Here is a 16526-nt window from a genome sequence, read left to right on the forward strand (position 1 = left end):
ATTATAATTGGCTTGCGTATTTTGTTGAAAAAAATTTTTTCTTTTTTTACGAAGAAACTTACTTTCATAATATCTTTTTTAAAAAGGTATACGGACCCCTGAAATGGGAAAAAATGAATTTTTAAGCATAGCGCGAAAACTACTGAATATTTTGAGCTCAAATTTTGGATTCCCACATAAAAGCTCATCTAGATTGCTTTTCTATTAAAATTTAATATGGTTTCAGATCATATTTTTTTCAAAAAATATTATCATAATTAATAAAAAACCTAAATTTACATTTTAGCTGTTGTAAATGATATTTTTAGTATTGGGCCGATTCTTATTTTATTATAAAAAAACAATCTTCGCCGTTCCTATTCTAGTTTATGTGTTATGTGTAAAAAATATCAAAATACGTTTTAACATTACGAGGGGGACTTTTCAAAACTCAATTCTGAAGTAACGGCTGGATCAAATTTAACAAATTTTTTATACAAAGTTGAAAATGGATGCTGATTACAAATATGTGATAAAAAAAAGGGGGGGTTCCCATTGAAATTTTAAAGTTGATGCTCGTTTTAATATGAAGACGACCCCTTAACAACAATTTATCAACATAATTATGTAGAACACATTATTCTTGAAAAAATAACATATTACACGTGTCTCTAGCTTTAATAGTCTGCGAATACGAAAGAGTGTTTTTTTTTTCTTTCTATGATTGTACAATCATTTACTTTTCGATGTAAAATCCAAGTATCGGCTTCACTTCTATGAGCCCCACGTCCAAAAAAAAAAGTCAGGTTGAAAAAAAAAACTAAAAATAAGTATAAATAAATAAATAACTAAAATGAAATTAATATAAAATTTTAAAAAAATAAATGAATCTTGAAGCACCGTATGTTGCATATAAGTCGCATCACAGATCTTCAGTCACAAACCTTGCCGGATTATGTATATTTATTGAAGTTACGATCAAACTGAAGATTACGAATGAAATTAAGTGTGCCTATAATTTACCATTAATAACTTCTTTATATCAATAAAACACAAAATCCAAATGTATATGTATGGGAAAAATTCAGAAACTACCGGACCGATTTCGTTAAATTTTTCAGTTTATCTAGCTTAGTGCTGAGAAGGTTTATAGATATTTTCGAAAAAATTTCGATGAATAGTTCTTTTTATATTCGAAATTTACGTTTTGGATCCAAAAATGGATCTTTCTACCAAGGCCGGACAAGGTCCCTTAAAAGGGCACCGACCTTGACTCTCAAAGAGCGGGTAAAAAAAAAAAAAAACACAAAGGCGCACAAGTTCAACGGGCACAAATGAAATAAAATGAAAAAAAAAAACGGAGATGCTCAGGATCAGGGCGCAAAAAGAAACGGGCGCACGGGTTCGAGGGGAGGGCGCAAAAAAAGGGGGGGGGAACCGAACGCGCACACGATAAAATAAAATGAAGAAAAAAAAAGATTTGAGGGCCAAAAAAAAAACGCTGTTTTGAAAGCGCAAAAAAAAAAAAAAAAAAAAAAGAGCTCAGGACCAAGGGCGCCAAAAAAAACCGAAGGCGCGCACTTTCAAAGGCACAAATAAAATAAAATGGAGAAAAAAAAAATGCTCGAGGGAGCAATGACAACAACAAAAAGAAGTTTGGAATAAGGTTGCCAAAAAAAAATCGAGGGCGCATAAGGATTTTTAGTCCCGTCGAGGGAAACCATGGAGGCGCAATCACGTTAGTTAAGGCAGTGATTGCTTGTAGGGGCGAACTGGCCTGCGGGCGATACACCCTCGAACGCCCTCTGTGTGCCTTCTTTTTTTTTTGGCTCCCTCAAACCTGTGCGACTTCGTTTACTTTATTTTTCGCGCCATTGAACCTGTGCGCCTTCGTTTTTTCACGCCCTCAAACCTGTGTGCTTTCGTTTATTTTTGCACCTTTAAAACCTTTGAGCCCTTGAACCTCAGTTCTTTCGTGCCCTTTGGTAGTTAAGGTTGGCGCCGTCTTGAGGGATCCAGTCCGCCCCTGCCTGCTTGTCGACTTTGTGATTTATAATCATCTCCAACGAGATTGTCCTCTCTCTTCTCGTCTTTCTATGTCAGCGCCAGTGATAATGGTCCGCATGCATGTCAGTATCCAGTATTTCGTGCTCGTGCTTCAACGAGAACAATTTCCTGAGACAAGTTAGAACTGAAGAGTAAAAAAAAAAAAACATTTTGACGTTGATTTAGTGATACATCCCTAGCAAAGCTCCGTGCCGCCCGGGGGCGAGTGCCCCCTTTGCCCCCCCTACGCTACGCCACTGGTTCCGTTGTCTTTTTTATAACATTAGTATGGATTAAAAAAAAAGTGATCATAAGCAACGAGAACACTAAAAAAAACTTGAAATGCGCTGGTTATGTATATTTGTTTTAACGGATGATCTGTTGAGGGTAAGCAACGAAATTCAACACAGTGCACGCAACTATGGAAAAGGAGAAAGAAAGTGAGAAGAGCGCATGTGTGACTTTTCGTCACACAAAACAACTACGTCACTTCCTTCTCTACTCATTTTTTACAGTTGCCTAGATTGTGGAAATTAGAAATATTTAATCAAAAGAGCGCCAAATTTGCTGCGGGCGTTGTAAAACACTTTCGGTCTGTGATTTTCTTTTTGCCAATTTAAAATTGCCATATTTGCTACAAGCATTTTGGAATTTGGTAACGGTTTTTTGTTTTGGTGACAGTGATGTTATATAGAGATTTTGAGAAACTTTACCACTATCAATAAGTTGGCACTCATTTCGAAACTTAATGTTCGTCGTGAAATTAAGCAAAATTCCTCCAAAATGTTAACGAAGGATCGCCAGTCAAAAATAACCCATTGCGCAATTTTAACTTCCTCACGCTTCATTTAAAATTATAACTTCAGAAAATAGTATCTTCTTAGTACGGGGAAAAGAGCGTCATCAACAATGCTTTCTTTTACGTTTATAAGAGCTGAACATCACAAAACAGTAACTGGAAGTAAAGATAAGCTATATTTAAAAAAAAAAAAGGTTTGTCGCAAAGACATGATAGAATTAAAACTTTTGTATTACAGGCACACATTCAAATTATTCATCAACCACTTTGAATAGCATAGATTGCTAATCATTCATCTATATGCATAAAATTAAATACATACGTAGTCTGTCCAATAAATACACTCACTGAGGCCATAAAAAATTATTTTGCAAAATTTAGTCCACATCGATTTTGTCCCCTTCAAAGTACTCTTCATTCGTTGCTATGCATTTATCTATCTTCTTTTCCACTCTTTATTGTACCTTTGGAAGTCCTCAGCGGTTATGTCCTTCAGTTGTCTCGTCTTTTCTCGCTTTATTGAGTCCAAATCTTCCCAGTGATGTCCTTTCATCACGTTTTTGCATTTTGGGAATAGGAAAAAATCGCAGGGTACGAGATCTGGCGAATAAGGGGGATGATGGAATTTTGTGCCCGAAACTGGCGAACAGTCAATCCTAAATGTTCTAGTGCATTGTCAAGGTGAAGGATTCATCCATCGCCTTGAGTCAAACGTGGTCGCACACGACCTCTCAAACGTTAATTGATTTGTTGCTAGTTGATTTTGTCAATTTCTATTTCCGACGTTCAGTAAAAATAATTACAACAGAAACTAACATAACTTGCAACATACGCGAAATTTGGCGATCTGTCCAGCACTGACATCCAATGACACCGTGTCAGGTAACTATCGCCGACAGTTAGCGAGACTCTAGTCTGCGTCAAGGCCTCTAGATAGCATGAGCTCACGTATTTATTGGACAAACTACGTATGTGTCACTGATGATCATCTTTTTTGTTCTTAAAAAAAAAGAAATTTCTGTTTTCGCACAAATTTTAATATTGCCGCACAGCACAATCTGACTGACAATCCCAGCAGCTCAATTGGCAGAGCGGTAAGCTTCAACTCCATTGGACTTCGCATCGAATCCCGGCCAAGATGTTACAGGCATATTCACAACAAAATTGTATATTTTAATGAAGAAAATAGATTATAAACAACGAGAACACTAAACAACATTGAATTACACACGATTATACACACGTGTTTTAACGAATGCTCTGTTAACAACCAACAGCTATACTCTGCGCAGTACAGGCGACCACGGAAAACGAGAAAGAAAGAAGGCGAGAAAAAGTGCATGTGCGACTTTTCGTCACACAAAAAAAAAGGATGTCACTTCCGTCACACAAACATTTTATGCCCCTCTGTAATAACGTAACTTTCATATAGTGAAGAAAGTTTTCAAATAGTTGGAGTGATTCCAGAGATAACCCTCCGCATATAAGTTTAGACAAATATTTATTTTTCCTGTATTTCTACATAAGTCATTTACAGTGCAGAAAAATGCATTTTTCTGTAAAGCTGTAGCACCGAGAAACTTGATACATGGCTTTTAAACGAGTACTTGTGTTATTTAACAGATATGTCTGCCCTTTTTTTAACGGTAAGAGAGAAAAAACAATTTTTCAACAAAACTGTTCAAGGCATTTGATTTGTAACGATAGAAGGATTACTTTAGTAATTTATAAATAACTCTGCTGTTGCTATAAAAAAAATATATTGACAGTATTACACTTTGGATATAATATTTAACTGATTATATTCCGTATTTTCATTTTTTTTCTAAATCCAGCACGTTGCTGCATTCAAAGTTTTGACACAAGTCGGTTCCATGAATGTAAGAATAACATGGACGTACTCCTACATCCATGATCGGCGAAGGTTAATTTCGTCCTACTGATATCAAACTTCACGCAAAAGTTAACCCGGAAAAAAAAAAGAACACTTTTAGCTGGGAACTCAAAAATTTCAGTAACTTTCTATTTTTTTCCTTTTTTATACCCAAAATAAGTGACACCCTATTATAAACGCATTTGCGTTGTTTGTTTTAGGAGATGCGCGCTTAAGCTTTAAGTATTTTCAGAAGAAGAGAGTTCTGGAAGAAAAGTCGTCGCATTTTTTTTTTTCGGTAACTAATTGAGAAAGTGTTTAACTCTGACATGCTCAAAGCAAGAACAATCCATCATTTGAACGCACAGACTCCACAATTAGCTTCTCAAGAGAGATAGAGAGAACGACTTTGACTTAGCAGTTCATTCTGCATTCTCAAAAGACTAAACATCACTGCCACGTGTCGTAACATCTGTGCCAAGATTTGGGAGACACGTGCATTGGCAAAGTAAAGAAAAAAAGAAAGAAAGCATGCAAAGAAGAGTCAAAAGACCTCGCCGAAAAAAAAAGGATCTTTGCTGAAAAGTTCCTTGGCTTATTCTCTTTCTCCCGTCTCAGTGCCAAGGAAATATTTATTTTTTCTGACAAGTCATTATCACACTTTCTCTTACCCTCTTGAGTTATCAGCATGAAGATAACTCAGAAACTAGTTTCAGTTTAGTTTCGAGGAGTGCTTTTATTCGTTTACAGTTGACATAGAGTCACTTTAGAGGACAGGCCGACTTACCCGACATTTTGGTTCTAAAAGAGCGTTGGACCCCAGCCTTTTCTCAAATTTTTGGAAATAAGTAATTTTAGTCACGCATTTCTGTTTCGTTTAAAAAACTGATGAAAAGTAGATAAAAAAGCAACTTTGAGCAAATTAAGCAAGATAATTGATTTTTTAACTTTAAAAATAGCTTATGGTGAGATTTTTCCAACAAAAACAGTTGCATTTACCTCACCTATTCAATAACGGAATCAATGAAATATTCCCGTTTTATAAACCAAAACTGTCAAACGTTTTATAGACCAAAATAGTCAAACATCAGTCAAAGCATCCGCAGCTCAGCTTTCTATGTTTTCTCAATGCGGGTTGGTATCAAGCCATTTTTTTTTATTTTTTTACAAAAAGCCGGATGAGTCCTCTTATCTTTTATAGTGGCCTTTAGTTGACTTATGTAGGTACTTTCCAAAACTGCCGGATTTTGAAATTTTACTACGCTAAAATACTGAAGCAAATCACTAAACCACGATACGTTTTTCATACTTAAGTGTAATTCTTCATTTTAATCCTGATAGTTTAAATTCATAAACTTTTTTTACTCATGAGCGCCAATGCTCGTGTTTGTTTCTTTAAAGTTGAGTAAGCCTGTCAATCTCGCCCCACCTGAACAGAAACTTTATTTTAAAAAAAAACATAATGACGAAAAATAAAAAATAATACTTCTGGCCTCTTTTAATATCGGTCCAGATACTGTGTTTTTTAGAATTTTGGATATTCAGTTTAAAAAAATGGATAAATGAAGCCGTTTATATTTTATTCATTAAGTGTAAAAACACAATATGTGCGGATAATATTGTTAACGGTTTGGGGGGGGGAGTAATCATGTCCCCATAACCCTCCTGCCCATAAAAGGGGTTGCGACCCACAGGTATTGTAGTACCGATAATTTGAAGTAACGTTTTTGGCAGTTAATTAATCCGATGTGCGATGCCCAAATGTTGTGCTTCTTAAAACAGAAAAAAATGTAAACCTCAGAAAAGAATTCTCCTACCCAGAAAAAATTTCGTCATAGTTTTCAGTTTTTCAATCTTTTTGTAAGCTTTTTTTTTTTTTTTAATGTTGTGATTCATTGCACTCAAATATTTTTTTCTACATTTAAAAATAAAAACTTCCTAATGCAGACACGGATGCGATCCTATAATTTTCTGGCAAAACAAAATAAAAAAAGGTAATTCTCGGATTTTACTAACACGAGTAAATAATATTTAATGTGGGGCACATTATCCTGTCGAGTCATCAGTGGGGCTAATAATCTGTAATCAGGTGGGGCATACAACCTTTTTGTCAAAGTTAATCATCCCACCACCTCTTGTTCAAACATCAAACCAATTTTGCTGCAATCAACGGTGAGAGCTTTCTTCATGATGTTCTCTTACTGTATAAACAGAATATTGGAATGCTAGATACTTTAACAAAAAGCCTTAAAAGTACTAACTAAGATTAAGTGATAAAAAGTGTCGCTCTTGTTTTTCACTTTGCTACAACACTGTAATTACCACTAAAAATTTACTAAAAATGGCTGTATTGTATGCATAAAACTTCTTTATACACAAATCCTCTTTAAAACTTCGACACGGGCGGATTCTATTGCTGAAATCGTGAAATATAGTTACTGGAGCGAGTTATCAGACGGAACATGATGCCCCGACTTACTTTATGTGATTCATTTTTACGATTTTAGCACAAATCAAGTGCAATTCATCATTTAACTGTTATAATCAACGGGGCATAAGTATCTGTTGAAGAGTTCAAAAATATTACGTTTTGGAACAGGAAGTAGAATATTAGGTGCCCCAACTTCAAATCAAAAGGACTTAAACTGTGTTTTAAAATCGTGCGTTGAAATGAAACAATAATATTAAATATCAGTAAAATTATACATTTCACTTATCTGTACTCGAGCTCAAAAATGTTCGATTATTATGTAAATTAACATACAGCAAATCATAAGTTGCGAAAATTTTAAAATTGACACGCATTTTTTTTTCATCTGAAAATAAGTTAAACCGCTTCATGAATGCAAAAAATGTATTAAAATATCTCAACTTACTGCTTGAAAGGTTTGAGAGTCTAGAACTCTGCCAAAGCAAGCTGGCACAAGAATGAAAGCAATTTGTATCACTGACAGCATTTTCTTCATGTCTGAAAAGAAGAAAAGAACAAACAGTCAAAACCTACTCTTCACACTGTTTTCTACAACTTATTTTGACACTTAAAATACTTCAGCACTACGATATTTCTTAGATCGTTCTTTAGATTAAGCAACGAATAGCTGCAAAACTAGGTATCTCCGAAAAAACATTTTTCAGGAAAAATTCACATGGCTGTCGCTACAGAAAAGTATCGGTTACAATAACTTTTTCTGTTATGTTTAAACCAATTAGAGGATCATTTTGAATTTCTAACTGTGTAAGGTTGTTGGAAAACTTAGTCCACAGTAAAACTGCAAAAAAAAAAAAAAAAAAAATGCTTTTGTGCAAAACTTTACTCTATAAACGATTCAGAAATGTTCCTGGAAAATAATGAGCAGCTAATGTGCCCAATCTCTGCCAGTAACATATCTTTCAATGAAAAGGAACGTTTACCTATTGATGTCAATAAACTTCCTGAAATTATCCTTGAATCCTTCTGAAGAAATTGGAAAGCTCTCCGGTTAAATCCAGTCTGGAACCTTCAAAGGAAATTAGGTTCGTTTAAAGAAATTAGAACATTCCTGCTTTACCAAGAAAGCTTCAGCATCATCAACTCAACATTAACCAAAGCAGAAATGCGAGTATAGCACCTATTATCTCCCCTGTAAAACTCCAGTTATTCCAGAAAATTATTTAATCTCACTGCAAAACTCCAACAATCCAGAAAATTATTCACTCTCTTAGGAAGCTTACTCCATCTAACCGAACCGTAGCTGACACATAGCCGATATACTTATAAAACACGTTCAGTCAACCTTCAAACCGGTAGCAGAAAGTATTTTTTTCAAAGATACTTTTTTTAATTTTACAAAGAAATTTTTTTGCAAATATAGAGTAACGGTACAGTCATAGAAAAAAAAACAGAAACACTCGTTCGTATTCAAAGACTATTGTCACTAGAGACACTTGTAACAAGTTATTTTTTCAGAAATAATGTGGTCTACATGTTAGTAAATTGTGCTTAATGGTTAGTCTTCATATTAAAACAAACATCAACTTCAAAATTTTCAATGAGAAACACCCTTTTTTATCACATGTTTGTGATCAGAATCATTTTTTAACTTTGTACACAAAATTTTTTTTAGTTTGATTTAGTATTATTAAACAGGGCAATAATAAACAAAAGCTAAAAAACAGTGAACTTACATTACATTGGTAATTTTTATAACACTGCATATAGTTAAATTATTCACTAATTCTTTCATCAAAAAAGGGGGGTAAGCAATTTTTTTTGAAACGAATAAGTACTACTAATTTTGAATTAAACTAGTAATTTTTATTTAAGTGTAAAACTTGCTTCCTAATGAATTAATTTTTTTTCCCTTTTTTTAATCGTTAAACTATGTGAAAGGGGATAAAGGTAGAAAAGTGATTTTGCAAAATAAACAGGTACCAACGATTCTGAAAACCTCCTTGAACAACATAACAAGAAACAGTTGTAAGACCTTTTTGCGCGAATCGTGCTCTCCTTGTCCTGCGGCTTGACCTAGAATCCCTCGAAAAGGACAGGCTGACTTATCCGCATTCTATGTTCCAAGACAGCTATGGATCCAACCTTGTTTCTAATATTTATTAATAGGTTATAATGTTCGCTTGTTGCTATGTCGTAAAAAAAAAATTGATGATAAGTTTAGTAAAATGTCACTTTATGTAAATCTAGTAAGTTAACTTTGTTTACATTTTCAACAAGAGTGCATCGGAAAATGTTTACTGTACTGTTCAGCTCCGACAAGTTGAGCCATTGTCTTAAACAAGTCCATTTCTTTCAAGGGAGCGCAATCAGTAAGAAGAGGCATTGTTAGGCGTGATGAAGCTTTTGTCGGATGTCTTTTCATCCATAAGCTCATTATTTTTTGCATTGAAAAAGGCGTTCCCTGTAACGCCGAAACACGTGTCTGTTGTAATTTGCAAATTTGTGCTTCTTCTAACGTTTTTTTGTCTTACTTTACTGTTCAGCACAAAGGTATTTATTTATATTATTGTTAGGCGTGGTTGGACTACCATTGCAACCCTTTTATTGGGGAGAAAATCCTGTACCGCTTGCTAATAGTTGGGTATAATAATATTATTCGCCAAATAGGCAATACACTGCCAACTAAATCCGCAAGTTCTTAAGACGTTTTTTCTCACCCCTATTTCAAGCAATGGAATTGTTGAATCTGTCGGGCAGCGGAGCTAACTTCCCAGAGGTGAACAGTAGTATGGTGTTCACACTGCGGACGCAGTGTGAATGTTGCATTCGTCGGTAGTTCGGCACGTCAAAAAACGGGACGGACGGGATGGACGGCCGATAAGTGAACAGACCTTTGGACACTAAGATGGTGTCAAGAACGGTCGAAGAATGGTTTCATCCATGTCGGCTGACACCATTCTTCCTTTCCTACCACGCTTAAAATCCGTATAATTCGGAATGTTTATTTTGTTTTCTTATAACTGTACAAGCTTTGTGTCAATGAAATCAAAATATACTAAATAGTAAGATTCGCTTCTATCCTAATGCCGCCAATAATATGTGTTACAACGTTAAACTTGTGTTGCGGTTTCGACATAAGTAACTATTTCAGCTTAGTAAAAACAAACTTATAAGGCAACAAATTGTAAAGAGTTATTATTCATCTAAGCACGGTTTCATTCTATGACTATTTATTTATTTATTTTTTCTTTTCTACCAGTTTGGTTTTTGAATTAGTATGTAAAACGAGTTGAACTGCCAAAGATTCTGCTCGCTAAAAGTGTAGGGCATGTAGAGTCTTCTCTAATTGTCGGAGTGAGGTTTTGCTAGGTAAAGGATGTAAAATCGCTGTGAGAGACTTCATTCTGTGAAATGGAAATGTTAGAGTAGAATTCCCCTAAATCAGACCTCGATAACCCGGCATCTCCCGATATTCGGCAGTATCTCGGCAGGGCGAGAAGACTCCGCCAATTCATCTGTTTTAGGTCCCATCTTTGGAAGAACTGCATTCAAAAAAACTGTTCCAGTTCCTTGTAGTGGCAGTCGCACATTGCATGTGATCAGTCCCTGATAAACCTCTTTAGGTGGTTGCAATTTGAAACACTAAACATTTTACCTCCAAGCCACTCGACTTATTTTTGTATATTTATTTTCGAAATATACAGGGTGTCCGAAAAGTCCTTGACACATTTTAAAAATTCATAGAAAATCAATAAATTCTTGTATGAACATGCGATTTTGCGCCCAAAACTTTACAGTTTACGAATCTTTTATGGCATCGTAAGAAAATAAAAAGAAACAAGTTCAATTATTTAACTTGTAAGTAATCGCTGTATCGTTAAAGTAAGAAAGACAAATGTTAAGTGAGGTGTTTAATCACTTTATTAAGCAAAAAATAATACTTTTCATTACCAGAGTTTAATGTGTGTACCGTTTGTGGATATGAGATGAACTTGAGTCCCGTGTTTTTTTTTTAGATGTGGTTCGACCAACATACGGTACATAAATTGAACTCTAGTAATGAAAGGTATTGCTTTCCGTTTAATAAAAAGATTAAACACCTCATAGAAAGTTTTACTTACTATGACGACACAGCGATTACATTAGTCAACAAAAAATAACTTTTTGTCTGCATCCTGGTTTTAAATAGTCTATTGCTACTGATTTTGGGTCGAAAAAAACGAGTATAGTAAAAAAAATTTTAATTTAGCTCTTGTTTTCAAGATACATAAAAACCCACTGGAAAAAGATGCACAGCAACCACACATTATTTAAAAGTAACGCTAAACAGGAAAAAAATCATGTGCGATAATTGTCATTAAATAGGTCCTGTTTCATTAAACAATTTTTTGGAAAGCAGTGGTTGCTTTAGGCTTATTGCTGTAAACGCTTCATTTTCAATTGTTTTTTTTTACGTCAAAGAAGGACCATCTCTTGTAATATTGTAATAGTTCAGTAGCATTTGGTGAGCATTAACTCAGATCAATGACCCTGATATATGCGTTCCATTGTAAAGATATCTTGGTGAAACCTTCCCTCATGCTCACTGCTCATAGCTTTAGTTTTTAAACAAAATATCCTGGAAGAAGTGAACAAAATTGAGTTTCAGATACACATCATTCATCAATGATCACAGAACGTCCGCAGGGATTGCTTGACCAACTGTTTTTAGTTCTCGTCTTCTTTGCTGCTTAGAAATACTTTTAATACACCCTTAAAGGCATCTTGAGTGTTTTTTTATCCCCTCGCAAGTTTTTTTTTTTTTAAACACTGATTTTCATAATTGAGGTATTTGAAGGGCCGTTAAAAATTTTCTCCTTTTAACCATAGTTTTAATATATATTGCAAATTGCTCAGTGAGGTATTGGAAAATTGTCTTTGTTCACTGCTTTCACGATGTTCTTCATTATTCCCAGCAGAATGAGCATGGGTAGAAACAAAAATGGAAGAATCTACCTAGAACTCCAAATTTTGGATGATTTTGGGCATTTCTCTTCCTAGAAATTAAATTTTTTGTAGTCTATTTCGGTTTTTTAGTAGTGAGATTTTCTATCTCAACCAAGAGTCGAAGCTTAGAGGACAGTCAGTCCCATGGGGGGTGTTTCTATTTGCCAGGAAAAAAGAGCATTAGTGAGAATTCTCTATCCTAGTTGGCCCTGTATCTTGAAAACTAGAGCTTATCTCAACTTTTTATGGTGATTTTCGTGTTTTGCGAGGCAAAATACTTCGGAAATAAAAATTTTCGAGCAGCATGCATTTTTGGTGTTGAATAGTGTTATTTATAAATACACCTTTTGCTTCCTTTTTTCCTTTTTCATGTTTTTTACGATGTCCTAAAAAACACTTTAACCTTTGAAATATTATACCACATACCGAAATATTCATAGGACAATTTGATGCTTTTCTATGAATTTTTAAAACGTGTCAAGGACTTTTCGGACATCTTGTATAATTTAATATCGTATCTTAAATGAAACTACTTTTACGGTTCCGTGTTTAAAAAAAAAATACTAAATCAACAAACCTTTGAGAAGCAATATTTTGTGTATAAGTAAGATTTATATTTAATTTAAGATTACATCGAGTGGGCCCCACCAATTGTATGTGTACATCTTCAAAACTTCTAGATACATCCCTGATAAACTTATTCAGATGATGTCATTTTGAAAAATTCAAGTGTGGATCTGATAATTTGATGCATGACATTGAAAATATTTACTTCTTTTTGGAAGGTTTAGTGAAAAAGGTACGCGTATTGACGCAGATTTGAGTTCAAATACTTTCACAAAACCAACCCGAAAGTGACCCAGCTCATCTTAAAGTGAACTACCCTTCCCTTTTACTTCCAAAAGAATTAAATAATGTCATGATCATGGCTCAATTTATCAGAACCTAATGCAGACGTTTTGGCATATGATAACATAGGCAACACAAAAATAAACCCCAAATATTTTGCAGTTAGGATCTTTCTCTAAAAATAAATGGTAACAAAAATAAAAAGGCTTTTTCCAATCAAGAATATTCGTAATTTGGGGGGGGGGGAGCATAGAATAATAAATTGCTTGAAGTATGGGAAATTTCAGCCACAGATATCAAGTTTTATCTAAAAAACTGACATCCGTTGAGATAGAAAGAGTCATGAAATGCTCCAAATGTTTTTTCTTCTTTTTTATCTACTTTTTATGGGAAAAATCCGCATATTCGGAACAAGTTACGTTTTTATTCTCACGAACAAGATTTTCCTATTAGCTTTCAAAGATCACCAATCCAAAAGAAAAGAAAAATATGATCTCCGAACTTTGGTCTCCCTATCTCACTGATGCTATTAGAAAAAAATTAACGATTTATTCATTATTATTTTTTAAAGAACTAACTACTAAAGCGAAAGGTATACTTATTTTAACTATCGTGTGACATAGAGTGATAAATGAAAAATGATCATAAAAACCTTTCTGGTAAAGTATGGGTAAAAAAGTAAAACATAAATAAAGCAAATTGCTAAGAAAATGATCTAACTAGCTATTTCAAGGATAAAATAGAACCTTTTCAACTTGCAAAAAGTGCTCAACATACAGTCAGAAATCATAATAAACCCTCTGAGATTCACTCACGACTTTCTTGTTGCGTGTGAAGCCCTTAATGTATTGCACTGTAAAAAAAGAAATTCCGAAACGTTACTGAATATTTGCGTAAAAAGATTTCCTGAATTGCTACAAGTAGCGCGAATGCAGACTTTTCACTGATGTGCAAAATATTTTTAGCTCCCATTTTTAAGATTATCTGAGCGCATGTATAAACTGCATCTGCTTCAGTTCCCATACTACTCGTCCAGACTGCAAATGCTCCCAAAGGGAGCGCACTGTAAAAAAATTCCGAAACGTTACTGGTTATTCCCGTGTAACGTTTCGTGATTTCAGAGGTTTTCACCTATTTCCCTAAAAAATCAAGTATATTCGCAAAAAAGTTTCCTGAATTCCTAAAAGATGCACGAATGCAGACCTTGCACTGGTGTGAAAAATATTTTTTGCTACCAGTTTAAATATTGACGGAGCGTGCTTATTAAGTGTATCGGCTTTAGATTGTTTATGGCCCGTCCGGATTGACTAAGCTTCCAATGGGAGCAAATACGTCACTGGATAGCTACAGCTTTGCGAGGCAGGAATTGCAGGCAAGGAAAATGCTTGGTTCTTGCTTGCAATTTTCGCGTAGCTTGGCCGTGGTTGCTCTAATATTTTTGGAGCTTTCTTGGTAAATCAAGAAGGTTCATAAGTGGCTTTAATAGGGGAGATTTCTTAATATTTCAGAAAGGTTACTGACTTTTATCGGAAAACGTTCCTGGTTTTTGTAAGATATGTTACTGGTTGAAATTGGGCACATCAGCTGCCTATTATTTTCCAGGAACGTTTCTGAATCGTTTTTACAGTGCGAATAAGGCTGTGGACTAAGTAGCTGAGAATGAAATGCAGGAGAGTAAAATTCTTGATTCCTACTTGCTATTCTGTATCAGCTTTGACCGTGTTCGTAACACTGCGTTTGGGACAGTTTTGGTGGTTCCAAAAGGTAATAAACTATTATATTGTACTTAAGTTTACTCTAAAGTTACAGAGAGGCGACTGACTTTAAACGGGAAGATTGCTAAAATTTTAAGGAGGCTTCCAGGGTAATGTAAGGAAGGTTACTGAATTTTAGCGGAAAACGTTCCTGGTTTTTGCAAGATATGTTACTGGCAGAAAATGGGCACATTATTTTCCAGGAACGTTTCTGAATCGTTTTTACAGTATGATGAAGGGACTCCATTATAGTCTTGAAGTAGCTATCTACATCATTTCTTGACAATTTTCCTTTTATTTACACTTTATGTACTGCTATTTAGTTTACTTATCTTACTTTAATCACACGCAGATAGCATTGGTCATAGTTAGTGCTATAAGGTTATGATTAGCAAAAGTTTGAAACATTACATTGCAAAAACATTCAGAAGTATTTCTGAAAAATAATGGGCAAAAGGTTTGCCCAATTTCTTCAAGTAACATATCTTGCAAAATACAGAAAGGTTTTCCGCTAAAATTCAGTAACCTTTCTGAAATTATCTTGGTATATTTCTAAGAATTCGATGGATCTATCCGGTTAAAGTCAATCGTGTCGCTGGAACTTTCAAAGTAATTTTTTGGTAGGTTTTATATAATAGCTTGGCACTCTTTCTTGTTTTGCGCTCGAGAGCTCCAAAAGCATAATTAATTACAGGATTAACAGTTGAATTAAAGGATTACGTAGAACACATTATTTCTAAAAAATAACACCACACAATGTCTCTAGCATATATAATTTTGAATAAAACAGTGCTTCATTTTTTTTTTATTTTCTTGACTATACCATGATGCTTGTGTAGAATATCTGGATCATCAAGCTCAGTTTTCCTGCAAAAATTATTCACAATTAAAAAAGGAAATAGTTTTATTGCATTGTTATTGTGCGTTTATTTCTTTTAGTCTTTGTTTCTCGTTCTCTTTGTTCATATTTCAATCCATTGTTTTGAGTTTCATCTGCCAAACCGTAGGTTACCTGTCGAGATCTTCCGCAGTAAAATGGGAGGTTATAGGTGGGGTTAGTGGGGTTCGGTATTTCATTCATTTGGTTAACGGTGTTATTAAACCAAACCAATTTTCGACAATATAATACTACAACATGCGAAGAAATTTTTTCTGCAGAAATAAAAGATTGAATTATCAAGAATTTACAAATTATTCATAATTTTCTCTTACACTGTAAAAACGATTCAGAAACGTTCCTGGAAAATAATGGGCAGCTGATGTGCCCAATATCTGCCAGTAACATATCTTGCAAATTCCATGAACTTTTTCCGCTAAAATTTAGTAACCTTCCTAATATTATCCTGGAAGCCTCCTGAAAAATTCAGAAATCGTCCCGTTTAAACCAGTCGTGTCCGTGGAAATAATATCTTGGCATCATTCTGCTTTATCAAGGAAATTAAAAGAGCATTATTGCAAACATGGACAAAGCTATGCCAGAATTGCAAGTAAGTAACGAGAATTTTACTTGCCTGCAAATCTTGCAAAGCAATGCAGTCCACACTTTTTCGCTCCCTTTGGGAGTTTAATTAGCAGGGACGGGCCGTATTTGAAGCAAAGCCGATACATTTTATAAATACGCTCAATTAATCTTTAAACTGGGAGCTAAAAATATTTTTCACAACAGTGAAAAGTCTGCATTCATGCGATTTGTAGCAATTCAGGAACCTTTTTGTCAAGAATACTTAATTTTTCCAGGAAGTGCATAAAAACCATTAAAATCCCGAAACGTGACACGGAAATACCCAGTAACGTTTCGGAATTTTTTTA

The 16526-nt window shown here is 34.6% G+C and overlaps 1 protein-coding gene across 1 annotated transcript in view; it reads right to left on the bottom strand.

The window, feature by feature from the left end:
- Positions 1–8170, bottom strand: part of LOC129231538 (zwei Ig domain protein zig-2-like) — a 69793-nt gene extending 61623 nt beyond the window's left edge. Inside the window, exons 1-2 of the mRNA XM_054865879.1 lie at positions 8109–8170; positions 7574–7665 (exon numbers count right to left, since the gene is read on the bottom strand). Of these exons, the coding sequence (XP_054721854.1) occupies positions 7574–7663 (90 nt within the window). The 5' untranslated portion in view covers positions 7664–7665; positions 8109–8170. The remainder of the gene's footprint in view (positions 1–7573; positions 7666–8108) is intronic.
- Positions 8171–16526: the final 8356 nt, after the last annotated feature.

This window comes from Uloborus diversus, chromosome 10 (assembly GCF_026930045.1).
Source record: "Uloborus diversus isolate 005 chromosome 10, Udiv.v.3.1, whole genome shotgun sequence".
Taxonomy (NCBI): domain Eukaryota; kingdom Metazoa; phylum Arthropoda; class Arachnida; order Araneae; family Uloboridae; genus Uloborus; species Uloborus diversus.